A 14,164-nucleotide genomic window follows, 5' to 3' on the forward strand; every position below is an offset into this window, starting at 1 on the left:
ATCTTTCAAGACAAAGGTACCGATTTCAAGAGATATTTATCGTACTATCCGGATGTAGAAGCAACATTGAATTTTTTATTTTTCTTGATAATTTTCATTCTCAAAGGAATCCAGACGTAGCAACGTCTGCGCCAATGTGTTGCCATATCGCATACAGCACTCAACAATTAGAAAGGCATTGTGGAAACGCGTCTTTCAAAGAGGCTGGTCGATACTACGACTTAGAATCAGTGAAGGGAAAAGGAATTCGTTCTTATCATTTTCAAGGTAATGTCACGAGGTCAAGGTAGAAGTAAATATACTCGCCCTGACTAAGTATTATTCATTAATTATACGACGATACTAAATTTCTACTTTTCTTTGCGATTTCATGTTTTGTACACATTCTTTGATCAAATTTCTCTTAAAGTGTTTAATTTTGGATGTTCACAATTTGTTTGTAATCTTTTAATTAATAATTTTAATAAACTGTGGGATCCCTGGCATTTATAAAAAGATCAATGATCTTATGATCTTCATAAAACTTCTTTCTCCCTTTATCTTTTTAGCTGTTTCGTGTTCCTAAAATGAAAGAAAAGTTTTATACATGAAGAAATACGAAAAATTCTTCGTACATTGTTGAAAACACCTATAACGCTTTATTACATCAAAATTAAATAATTCATTTTTAAAGATGGACGTTACACATTACCCTATTAAATGTACGTATACGTAAATCAACAAAATTCGATCGGGAGGAATTTTCGTAAACATTATCGTAACGTGAATTACGATTCCACGTAGACGAAGAGTATCAGGATTTCTGAGGAAACTTATGTCGTTAATTGTGGTGGTATATACTAATGAGAGCGAACACAGCTTCTTCCTCACGTGTCACGTGGTAAAGAAGTGTCATTTTAAGGTAGAACATTGATCTTGATTATCCTCTGCTGTTAATGATAATATCAGTATCATTCGTTTAATGAGAATAGTTATATGTAATGATTATTTGACTATAAGCTGAAAAATAAGAACGATTTAATACTTCGAATGAAAAACATTTCCGGAAATACGGAGATGTATCGCTGATGAATAAGTGTATTTTACATCGGTGGTTCCAATTACTTCTAATATGCATACTAAATTCTCTACTCTAAATAACAGTCTTTCGATAGAAATAATATCTCCCTCCTCCCTTATTTTAAAACTATTATGTTTCAAACGTTTCATATAAAAGGCAGAATAGATGCACTTTTTGAATGTTGTGTAGGAAAAATAACGACCTTGTTCTTAAAAAGGTGAACATAAAGTGATGACTTCAGGATAGGGACAACGACGAGCGTGCTTTAGGCTATTGATAACAATGCAAAGTTTCTGGGAATCATTGATAACGATCGGGGCCACTTTTGATGTCGTGCCACCCCTGCAGAGAAGTGCATTTCTATAGTGAGATATACCGCAGGTGGCTCTATCTCCTCGAGTTTCGACACCTATCTCTTTCTCGTCACTTAATATTTCCCGCTTCCTATTTTATCTTTTACACAAGAGGATTCTAAAAGGTAATACTCTATTGTTAATACTTCAGGCTTCCAATAAATTTCTAAATCTCATTGTTAACGACCAATAGAGACATCGTTATGAAAATATATTTCACAGCAGGTGTCGTAAAGACCACGCACTTATATACAGGGTGGTTGGTAACTGGTGGTACAAGCGGAAAGGGGGTGATTCTACGCGAAAAAAGAAGTCGAAAATATAGAATAAAAATTTTTTTTTTATTTTTTTTTTTTTTAATTTTTCCATCGAGACAACGATCTACAGTGAGATCCGTTATAACGAAACGTGATAAAGTGCACGCGTACCGAGCAAAAATTCAAAGTCGATTTTCTCGAAAACAGAGCCTCAAACGAAAAATTTTTATTCTATATTTTCGACTTCTTTTTTCGCGTAGAATCACCCCCTTTTCGCTTGTACCATCAGTTACCAACCACCTTGTATATGTTAGTGTCCGTAATACTTTTTAGGAAGTTAATTATTTAACTTCTTTCTTAAACTACGGATTTCCTCAGTTGTATTACTTTTCTTCCGAATCCCTCAATTATTAAATGACGTTGAAACTCATTAAGCCTGTGTATTATAGGAAAAACGAAAATATATTATACTTTGAATATTCTATGATAAGTCTGATTTAGGAAAGTTTATATTTAAGGTTCGTAAGTGTCCGGTGACTATAGACGGGATTGTATACATAATTTCGGGAAAGTGAGTGAACATGTGTACGTGTGCGCGCGCGAGAGTGCTCATGCGTGTCTATATATCTTCTCGAAGAGCGACCACTTCACGATGTACGAGCGACGCGAACACGTAGCATTCTATTCGCGGCACAATTTTCGAGGATCGATATATCGAGCGGCATGTCCCGTTGGTCGACGACAATGTCTTCAAATAGCACGGTAGTTAACGTCTCTGAGAGTCACCCTTAAGGAGGGTGGCGAGAGCGAGAGGAGAGATTGCAGGACCCATTCCTTTCCTTTCCACCTCGATTCTTCTGCTTTCTCTTCCTCTCGTCAACGATGACGTGCTTCCTCTCCACTCTTCTCTTCTTCTTCCTGCCCGTGTTTTCATCGTAATTTCGATTGGTCTTTCAATTTTTCATTGGGTTCGTTCTGTCGATTATCAGATCTTTGATTTTTGATGATCGCGTAGCAGTCGTTTTGGAGAGTTCGAAGTATCAATTATGGAAATCTGTCTTTTTCTAATTATTTTGAGATTAAGAATGCATGTATGCATCAAGCAAAATTCACGATCTTGGCCTTTGAACGAAGTCTGTAATTACCTTTTATTTAAAAAAAAAAAAATATGTGTCGTAGTTAAATCTTCTTTGCAATTCGAAGATTGAATATTTCAATGGTTTTATAATATTTCTAATATATTTGGTTCGTTTTGGTGATATTTTGTATATGAAATTTCAAAATATCAAATAAAAATTATTTTTCGTTAATTACATTAAACGTTTTCTTCCTAACCCTTCTTCGTCTTAGAGATCTTATCAGAAAACGTAAGAAAACGAAGGGTGGTTTTGGCATGTACACGTCCTTAGGTTGCAACCACATCAAAGAAAGCTGTGCTTGATATTCTGTTCTTCACCACTCGTTACACGCTTCTCCGTGGAGTATTCTAAACCTAGCGAATAGACACGTTTTCATCGTGCGGAATGAATTCTGCTAATGAATCTCCGGCAATGAAAAACAATTTAACTGTTCCACTGACACCTCTGTCGTGTTGCTTTTAAGTATGATGTTCTTGTGAACAGAGAATAGAATAGAAAGTGAGTGTGAGAAATTAATTTGTGCTATTCTATCAACGGCTTAATAATTTCTGTAAACAGCATTAAATCCCAAGTGCTCTTTAAAATTCCAGGAAACAAGTCTACTGAGAAGAAAAATACGTAATGACATCATGATGTAACGACGCGATGCGGGCGAACGAAACACGTGCGAATTCCGCATGGTCCCTTATTCATCGGTGCGTTATTCTTACCTCGTAGTATTCATCGTGGCAATTAGCATGCGGTGGTGGAGTGTGTTGCGAGTTGTGCGCGATTACGGCACCTATCTAAAGCGGAGGATGTCACGGACATGCCGCATTGGAGTAAATTCGTGTCGTCGGAACCATCTCGTAACGCTTTAGGGACCCACCGGGGATTACCACCACTTCTTTCAACACGTCGGTCCTCGCGCGGTACTCTCTCTTTCTCGACCCTTTCCAACCCCTGTCTTCGTTTTCTGTACACGTCACCAAGCTCGCGAGAGAGAGTTACCCCTTCTTTCCCCTTTCTTCATCCCTCTGTATCGAGTTAAGAGGAAGAAACGGCGGGGTGGCGGCGAGGTATATTGGGATGTACCTCCGGTGGTACTTGCTGGTCCACCACCTCCATCGCTACCACCACCGCGCTACCATCGAGCATCCACCTCCACCTCTGCCTCTCTACGAAGCAACGATGAGGATTCTGCAGCTTCGGCAAAGTCGTTTGAAGAAGTCAGTCGACGGTTGTACGTCCTCGCGATTCGGGGAATAGCGGTCGGGGGAAGAGAGAAGAAAGAAGCAAAGGAATCGCAGTCACTGTCACCAACTGAGAACCGCCTTGTCTTCTAGCCAGGGGCTGCCGCAAACAACGTTCTTTTCTCCTTTCTCTTCCGTCTCGCCTTCTTCCTCGTTGTTCGTCTGTCGTCTCTCCTGTCCGGAACCCTTTTTCGCTGTTTTCCGCTTCGCTGTTGGTTCGTTCCGCTTCTGCCACAAGGAAAATGCGCTGAGAGCTGATCGACGAAGAATGTCGATGGATGAGACGCATGGAGGCAGCATGGTTTCCGCAATCCTTTTCTCGATCGTGCTTCTTCTCCTGCTCGGACGCACCGCAGACGCTCAGTAAGATTCTTCTCCGTAGATGGCCTCTTCCTCTTCCGCTTTTACAATCGACATTGCCGGCCATCTTAAGCTCTTCCGCAAGGCCAGATCCTCTCCTTCGGTTTATATCTTTGTAGCAACATTGTCGGGAATTCCAACATCTTAACGATATATCTCGTTGAAGGGACGTAATTGTAGAATTTTCTTGTTTTACGAGTAATTTGTTCGTAGGAAATTTATTGTTGGTAAGAAATATTCCCCACGAATGTAGGATTCTCTGACGCAAAGATGCAATAACTATACCGAATACCGTTGTTTTTGCAGTTATATTTTTTCCGTGTCTTAGAGTTTGTTGGTTTTCTAAGTGGAAATTTTTGTTATTTCCTTGAGTAAAATTTTAGTTCTAATAAGGTTTTTTTCGATAAACAATCTGGAACAAAATTGTAATGCTTTTTGTTTACTAGCAAAATATCAATTTTTTCATATTCAGAATAATATTCAGGAAATTGTAACACGTAGATATTTTTTGATTACTTCTAATGAATTTTCCTTTAGTTATATCATGTTCTCAATTATTCATTTTCCAATGAAAAAATAGCAATAATACATACGTAAAAATTATTAATGTAGGCATCTACATGTTTTTTCAAATTTAAATAAAATATTATATTTAGTCGGTATATGAAATCTTCAGAACACCGCAAACAAAGGATTCCAAACCCGATGAAATCACCACGAAGAATTTGAGATGCTTTCGAAGAAATTCGGAAGTAAAAGTTTAAAGTATTAAACAAAATTGCAGTGAAGTCGATAAAGCGCAGTGTGTATCGTGTAATAAAACTGTTGTTCATGTCAAAATAATTTGATAATACCTACGATAGTTCCAAGTAGTTGTGCAAATATGTGTATGATATTAAAGTGTCGCAAAGCAAAGTGTTAAAAACGGTAAAAAGATAATCAACGATGCATAATAAACGAACGCTAGAGAGTGTGGAGAAGCAGTTCTGAGCTTTTATGAATTTCAGTCGTAATTTTTCGCTTCGTGTGTTTCGTACACAGTGTGTTAAGAAACATTGAAACATACAGTGAAATCTCATTTTTCTTTCGCGACGTTAGAAAACTGCAAGTTAGAAAATAGTGAAACGCTTGTGAAACAAATTTCTGAAAGTGAATCCGAGAAAAATCGCTTAAGATTTTGTTTCGTTATAAAATTTTAGTGCTAACAAGATATGAGGATAATTCTGATTTATGGATTACTATTAACACAAAATATTTATGTGGAAATTTATACATAGATTATATGATTCGATTAACAAAATGTCTGAACTTTTTTGAAATTGCGACCCGAAATTTCAGGAGGAGTTTGGAGTTCTTCGATCTGCTGCCGGAAGATCCTAAACTGTACGATAAAATGCGACCGCCAAAGAAAGATGGACAGGCGACTATCGTTTATTTCCATGTTACTGTTATGGGTCTTGATTCCATAGATGAGAATTCAATGGTAAGATGCAATTTTTAAATTAAAAGGCTTTTTTAAATTCATTAACCATTATATCGTTCTTACACTGCTTATGGCCTTAACATGGATATGATTTCAAGTTCAAAGAGATTAATTTTTACATCGCCGAAATGATTTCAAAATGTTTACTTTAATCGTAAATGCTATATTCTGTTTCACAAAAGAAATTAGAGTACTTAAACTTTAATGGGTAATTGATATTAAACTTTGATATGTCGATTTTCGTGATTTACTTTTGCAGACTTATGCAGCTGATATATTCTTCGCTCAAACTTGGAAAGATAACAGACTACGGTTGCCAGAAAATATGACATCTGAATACAGGTATGTGGAATTATCATGATTTAATTTAAAAAATATTGTTTTCTTAGTCGAAAATTCCAGTTAAAGGAAAATATTTTTAGGCATAGTGTTCTTTATACTATTTTTTTTGTGCTTTATAAATATACGTGAAAAATGATCAAATGTATCGTTCAAGATTGCTGGAAGTCGATTGGTTGAAGAATATGTGGCGGCCGGATTCGTTCTTCAAGAATGCCAAATCGGTGACTTTTCAAACGATGACTATACCGAATCATTACTTATGGTTGTACAAAGACAAGACTATTTTATACATGGTCAAGTAAGAAAACAAAAGCTCCAAGATTCTCAATACTATTGTCGATCATTTTTATTCTACTTTTACAATGGTAGTAATAGTAGCATAATTTGTTTTAGCTCTTGATTAGAAAGCTTTTATTTCTCACCTCTGTCTCTTCTTTTTCTTCATTAAAGAAACAAAATTTTTGTACGATGTTTTAGATTAACGCTGAAGTTATCCTGTGCCATGAACTTCCTGATCTATCCTCACGACACGCAAGAGTGTAAATTACAAATGGAAAGCTGTGAGTGACATTTTCCCTCTATATCAACTTCTAAATCCTTCACTTTATATTTTATCTGTAGTAAAATAGAATGTTAGCGCAACTTCCTCTTATATCTTCCATCGTTACCATACACTTTATTTTATCCTCACTTCATAACGATTGGTCTTCATCATCTTTGCTCTAATCTTACCATTTAATTCATTACAGTTTCTTCCATACACAATTTTCAGGACTTTTTACGATTTCCTTCTATTATTATCACACAGTCTACTTTATCTCCACTTTTCGATAATACATTTTTATCCGCGTTCCAATTTTCCATCCAATTCATCACGATTCCTTAAAACATAGTCACGTCTTTGAAGCAAACATGGAAAATGATCGATAGATATCGATAGAAAATGCGGTGTCGCTGATATAGAGTAAAAAAGTCCTCGAAAGACGTCCAATATTAGCGACAATCGAGTTGAGTCAAAGGAGATCGGACAATCGTGTTTCATTTCGGAACGGTACCGTAGACCTGCATGAATATTCCTTTAATTTTACGGAGTGAATGCCGTGCCATTTCACAAGGACAAAACAACTCGGTCAACAGTATCGCACACGACGGATGAAATGATCTTCCAATGGGATCCTGACGTGCCACTCGTCGTCGATGAAAACATTGAGCTGCCACAGCTGCAACTGGTTAAGAATTACACGGCCGACTGCACGCAAGTCTACTCTACTGGTAAGTGACGCTTCGCGTCGATGTCGTTTTTAGCCATGGAAGAAAGAACGCTCTTTTCCTTCCTAATTAACTGTTTTAAATCGAAATCGAAGAGGAACGTCAACCAAGAATCAGTTTCGCTTGAAAGTGACTTTCGTGTGAATGGTGTTGTTCGTGAATAAATGTTGATATTTGGCGTGTCTTCGCGTTATTAAGAAAGGTTCAGAGTCGAGCGTAGATGAATTAATAGAATTAATTGAAACTTTTTAATGTTCAGGTAACTTCACTTGCCTCGAGGTAGTGTTCGTCTTGAAACGTAGACTTGGCTATTACTTGTTTCATACTTACGTTCCTACCTGTCTAATCGTTATCATGTCGGTAAGTCCGAAGTTGAAATACGGATAATAAAAGATGTCTTGTTTTTCTGTTATCATAGAACACACTATGCTTTTAAAATTATTAACATCCTAGATATTTTTTCTATAATGATTAATCTGATTTTTATTTCATTTCTACAATCCTGCAATCTTACTTTGTCGTATTTAAATATAGACTAATCGATCTGTTTCTTAAAGATATAATCTCTTTCTTCATATTTCAAACTTTTGATCCGATCTTAATTATACTTCATTTAACTTCTAACTCTTATGAGGACAATTTATCATTTATTTTAATACTTTTCCTATTAATTTTGTAACATTTATAACGTTACCTTTGTTTCGAAATCAGTTACTTATATCTTGCGTAGTGGGTTTCCTTTTGGATAAAACCGGAAGCGGCGCCAGCCAGGGTAACGCTAGGTGTAACTTCCTTGCTGACCCTTTCGACGCAACACGCGAAGAGTCAAGCTTCTTTGCCTCCTGTTTCGTACCTAAAGGCCGTGGATGCGTTCATGTCGGTTTGCACGGTCTTCGTGTTCATGGCGTTGATGGAGTATTGTTTGGTCAACATCGTCCTCGGCGACTCGGATACGCCTCCGAAACCAGCGTCCCCGCCTCAGCCGCCATCTTCCAGCGGCACCGATGCCGCAAAGCTCGATAAAATTTTCGACATCGCTACTAAGGTAACGCCTGGATGAACATCTAAATGACTCAGACAGCTTCTGTGCCTCGGAGAAAGAGGATAAAAGTTCGTTCTATCGTTTGCGTCTCTGAAAATTGCGTAGAAAGTATGATTGGCTTAAAGAAAGTTGATTTATCCAAATTTATAACGTTTTACGTCCATCGTATCATCTTTTACAACAAATGTTGATACCTTTTTATCGTGTCTTAAATAATATCCCAGACAGATAGTTGTTGGATATTTTTAAAGATAATTCTAACGTAAGTAGTTTTTACAATTATTTGAAGAAGCTTGTTACTTTGCAAAAACTTTGAAATTAAATAAACTTTGATTCAAATCGATAGCTAAAACACAGTCATCTTCTTTAAGAATCATAAAATGTAGATACAATGATATTTTTTACTTCATCGTGCTTTTACGAAAGAGATATTAGAGCAATTTTATGTTAACATCTGCAACTTTGAAAAAAAAGTATGTAAGATCGTTAATCACGTGGTAATTCAGGTGATGATTCTGATGTCTGAAAATCGAGAATCGATTTTCAACGTCCTGAGCTACCGATCTTTCTCCATCAATCCTTAATGTTTTGAATAATTACTCTTTCTTCTATGGTTTTGTCTATCTCTGATATTGCTCTCTGACCGTCTGTTTGGGAAATGAGCGTCTCTCAAAATGGCTGTTCGTAAAACAAAGAAAGTCGTGCTGTCCGTGAAACGGAGAAAGTTCCTATCACTCTTGAACTCTAGGGAGTTTTCAAGTATATTGAAGTTAACTTAGCCCAACATTTATTGGCGCGGTGAAGAAGAGAAAGAAGAGAAAGAAATTAGAAGACTCCTCTATAGAAGGTACGAAAATTATTTCACCGCGTCATCGACCACGCGTTCATCTCTCCGCGGCTCCGAGGCACAGAAGCGTTGTCTGCACAGCGGCAGTTCAAGTTGCGATCGTTATCACGCAGGAGAACACAATATTGTTATCCGGCCGATCGCAGAAATCGACAACCGGTCCACCGCCAGGCCCTACACCTGCCCAAAGGGCGCGAATGCGTGCCCTCAACATCGATCGAGTCTCGCGTGTCTTCTTCCCTTTCTTATTCGCCGTATTAAATGTAACTTACTGGATAATGTTCGCCGAGTACATTTAAGCTATCGTGGAAACCGATTGCAACGAGCTCGAACAAATAGAAACGGAAACGTCGATGTTGAAAAACGAGATATCAGACGAAAAGGAAGAGACGACGCTGGAAGAAGATACTGAAACGAATTCTGATCGTAGCTATATTCTTCAAGGATACGGCCGAATACAATGTTTTGATTGAGAAAGTGTTACAGATCGAAAGTCGATTCTGAAAGTGAATCTTCATTGATATGCTTGTTTTTGTTCAGGTCGTTGCCCTAATTGATAGAACAGTGGTAGAGATCGAGGGTTTCAAGTTGCATAGAGTAGATGGAAGAATCTTGGTACAATGAAGAAGAACGTGTAGAAGCAATAAACAAAAGCGTTCTCTTCTTATAAAAAAGGAACGTTGCTCAAAGTATTTTGAAAAATCTAAAAATCGGAAAAATTGTTGAGGTCTTGTATATATAATTTTATAGAGTTTATGTTTGAATGGAAGTAAAAAGTATCAAACTTAACTCTTTCTTTGTGGACAAAAATTGACTTTCTTCTCCATTGCACCGTTATTTTCAACCCACTCTACTTAATGAATACACGTGATATATACTTCGTATAATAAAATCCATTGATTACAAATATAAACTGTGCGTTCATTTATCGAATCGTAACTCAAAGGAAAATGAGAACAAAATAACAGCAGAAAAGTGATACGAGAAAATAAGCGATCGTTAATTGTATTCTTTTAAAGGCATCGATTAATACGCTGTTTATCCTTTTCATTACGAGCGAACGAAAGGAGAAGAAAAAAAGAGAAAAAAGATACGTGAAACAGTAGTCAACGGTGATCGATGCGTCTGAGTGAATATTAAAGGCTGTATGACTGTATCGAAGAATTTGCATATATATTCGTTCATGATAAGTGGAATATGGAACTGTTTGAATGCACCGTTTGACCTGTTCAATAATTTCACAATCGTCTCACATTAGATTACAAAAAGTGAAATATTGAGAAAGCATATTAAAATATTCGAGAATCTACTATTAAATTGTTTTAAATTTATAACTATACTATTGTTAAAAGATAACACGTGTTTTGTTGTAAGAACCTAATCATTGGTGATAAATGTCGCTGAATTAATTGTTAATAATTGATAACTGTACAATTGTTAACGTAAATCTAATTAAACTAACTAGTAAATTAACAGTGGACAGGTGTTGTAACAAGATCGTTACATTCTGCTCGCTGTCTTTCCGTTTATTAACGATGATTATCAAATACGAGAAGATATTACTCAAGATTATTCTCATATCTTTACAGCTAAAACGTTTCTGTAATGAATATCCTTGTTCCGAGAAAGCTTGATCGTCTCGTTGTAATTTTTGAAACTTTTGCTTCCGAGATTATTTGTAACATGTTTACCGCATATGTCACAGTGCTAAGATATCAAAGTAATTGCAAAATACGGAATTTAAGTGAAATACATGTCGTTTCAGAAACTTCGATGAAAAAATATCAAAATTGTTATAGAATAAAATTCTAAACTCTAAATCTTTCTTAGCGAAATTTTATCGCGGTGGCACGAATGAATAAAAAATGTAGACTATATATATATATATAGTCTACATTTATAGATACATATCTATATACATAAATAATCTAGATATACAATATAATATATATATTTATATTTATATATAATATAAATATAAATTACAATAATTAATATAAATTATTATTTATATTTATATATAATATAAATATAAATATATATTATATATATATATATATGTATAATGTAGTCATGATATTAAACAGAAGAAGGAGAAAGAGAAGAGAATGCAGTACTAAAAACGTTCACAAAAATACGGGAAACATTGAATGAAACGTAACGTAAAATGGACTTAAATTAAACGTTTCGAATAGAAAGATTCGAATCAGTTATGTTATAAATGTCGAAAAATTGTAGAATTATGGATTTCTAGTACGTTATTTAACCTAATTCAAATCTCCAGTATTTACGGATTTTTACATAACTCTGGTTCGAAGACTTTTAATTAACGCTATGCGTTGAACGCACTTGTACAGCAAATAGACGTAGCAGAACACTTGTTTCGTTTGAGAAAACTGGTACAATACTATATTTACGACTCCGGCCGAAATATGATGACGTTTACTCGTAAATGTGTCATACTGATTTTCTCTTTTTGGTCTTTCGTACAAGGGGTGCCCAAATTTATTTCTGACTGTCATAAACTTTATGCAGCTCTATATTTGAATTTTTTACTGTTTATCTATACTATGGATCATAAGTTTTATTTCCGATTACCACCTTTACCTATTATCATAAAAGTTTTTATATTTTCTAAAGTGTATATTATATTTCTTAATATTTCAGACATTTCATGGTTTTTCTTAAAGTTCTTGTTTTAGTTGTACACACACGCAAATAGTACATCATAAATATAAAATCAACTTTTTTTTACGCGGGGAACTCCTCATGGACCGCGTGGTAATGTCGGACTTACCGACTAAAACCCACGATGATCGTACCATGCGCGTTGCGGAGGGGGCCCTGGAAAATATAAAATTAATCTAAATATAAGTTAATTATACATATTGGTAATATAGGATTAACACTATCTTTTTCAGTATTACAATTTGAAGGATAGTAAGTAAACAGCTATATTTACAAATCACAAGTAATTATTGTTTACCTGCATGCAGTATATATATGCAGTATAGTTTGATTCGATTTAATTATTATTTTGAGCAATGAGACACATAATAATAATGCACTAGAATTCAAAGACAGGTACGTTTGAAGTGCATGTAGATTAGAAATTACACAGTTAAAAGTGGTCGTTTTAATAGAAGTAGGAAGAATTTTTCTTCTTTAAGTAACAGATAGATCTGCGCGTGAATTGTTAAAATTTCTGTAAACTAATTCCTTAAGAGGTGGTATCGAACTTATGATTGATAGTATGTGTAATACTGTTAAAACCAATAGGTTGAGAAACATTCAAGATGCATTCATTTATTTAAACTTATAACGCGTAACAAATTCGGAAAAATGTAAACATAAAAATAAAAAATCTCATAATTCGAATTACGAAAAAATTTACGAATCAATTTTTATTTAAATATATTTGTTTTATTAATTTTTCAATTTTTTTGCGATTATCGGATTACCGTTACTATATTTGAACTCGAACAAAAGTTCATTATTTATTCTACGTTTAAAATACGTTGAGGGATGTCCTAAATATTAAAAATTGCGTTGCTGTTGAGCATTTTTTCCGCTCTTTTATCTCTCACTAAAACACGGCCACCTCAAAGAGTTAAAAGGTGACGCGCAAATAGACATCCCTGTTCTATATTTAAGAAAAAACAATATACGCTGCGGTAATTTCTACCATTTTTAATTTAATATTACTACTATTTCATTTCATTAAAAAACTGATTGATAAAAACGATATATGATATCGTTTTGAATACTCACCATGATCGATTAAAATCGATGTTTTAGTTTTCTCGATACGATATTTATTTTAACGATAACATACTTTCGATAAAAAATTAAGGACGTTAATACGATTGTTTTCGCACTTTGAATGAAATAAAATTTTAACCAAAACTTCAAACAACCTATTGTAGAATATAGAGATCCAATCAATCTATATATATTATGCTATTAATTATTTGCTAGTTTTTTAAAGGTACGAAAAAAATAAAAAAGTTTTAAACTAATACCCATAATACATACAATTATTGAATTTAAAAGGAGTTCGTCTGCTGATCTAAGCGGAAAGAAAGAAACAATAAGGTCTATTAGCAAACGTAAAAGATTGCTTTAACATTACGTTTCCTTTAGAGCAAAATCATTTTCAAGCGCATCATTGTATATTACATAATATTTAATATAAGAATAACGTCGCCTATAACATATTAAATTGATAATGATAACTGTATCAATTTTGTGGTTGTTGAATTCTTTACTTTTCTATTTTCTTTTACTATTTTGCTTTTACCTTAATTTGGTATGTGTTTGATTTTGTTAATTAGTTCATTTAGTTTAGTTTATTCCATTTACAGCGATGCGATTCATTTATTCTATTTCGGATTAAATGTTTAGAAGTCAGAAGGAGAAGGTTAATACGTTGATTACAAACTCCCACTCAAATTTTTAAATTTTCAAACTTAAATTCATATTTTATCTCGTCTTGATTCAAATCTTCAAATTGTTTAGCTAAGTTTATGTTGGTAGAGAGATATTGGTTAGGTTTTAATCATAGACGATATACTGCATAGATCTAGCATCTCGTACAATTTAATATCATGGAAACCAAAACACCGACCATATAACAAATTTACGTTTAATAAATTACATATATATTATTTATATTATATATATATAATTATATTTATATAGATAATCATATATATGTATATATCCTACCACTGAAATTGGTAAAATGAATATCGTTTTATGTCATTTATATAAAAAAATA

At 34.5% G+C, this 14,164-nt stretch overlaps 1 protein-coding gene across 2 annotated transcripts; it reads left to right on the forward strand.

The window, feature by feature from the left end:
• Positions 1 to 3,912: 3,912 nt before the first annotated feature.
• On the forward strand, positions 3,913 to 10,456 carry LOC117215093 (glycine receptor subunit alpha-3). 2 transcript variants are annotated; one of them, XM_033461531.1, is made up of 9 exons: positions 3,913 to 4,404; positions 5,740 to 5,884; positions 6,144 to 6,226; positions 6,381 to 6,524; positions 6,704 to 6,786; positions 7,364 to 7,498; positions 7,755 to 7,855; positions 8,226 to 8,540; positions 9,498 to 10,456. In XM_033461531.1, the coding sequence occupies exons 1-9, from the start codon at positions 4,310 to 4,312 to the stop codon at positions 9,681 to 9,683; spliced, it is 1,287 nt and encodes a 428-aa protein (XP_033317422.1). In that variant the 5' UTR covers positions 3,913 to 4,309; the 3' UTR covers positions 9,684 to 10,456. The 2 variants fall into 2 exon arrangements, with proteins under 2 accessions (XP_033317422.1, XP_033317423.1); XM_033461532.1 differs by having other exon boundaries at positions 3,916 to 4,404; positions 9,531 to 10,456.
• Positions 10,457 to 14,164: the final 3,708 nt, after the last annotated feature.

This window comes from Bombus bifarius, unplaced genomic scaffold (assembly GCF_011952205.1).
Source record: "Bombus bifarius isolate JDL3187 unplaced genomic scaffold, Bbif_JDL3187 scf7180000009343, whole genome shotgun sequence".
Taxonomy (NCBI): Eukaryota; Metazoa; Arthropoda; class Insecta; order Hymenoptera; family Apidae; genus Bombus; species Bombus bifarius.

Bases quoted from the DNA above. Each gene is read 5' to 3' on its own strand.
- LOC117215093 (XM_033461531.1), top strand. From the start codon at position 4,310: ATGTCGATGGATGAGACGCATGGAGGCAGCATGGTTTCCGCAATCCTT. The intron at 5,885-6,143 runs GTAAGATGCAAT...TTACTTTTGCAG, and splicing joins CCATAGATGAGAATTCAATG to ACTTATGCAGCTGATATATT. The intron at 7,856-8,225 runs GTAAGTCCGAAG...TATCTTGCGTAG, and splicing joins GTCTAATCGTTATCATGTCG to TGGGTTTCCTTTTGGATAAA.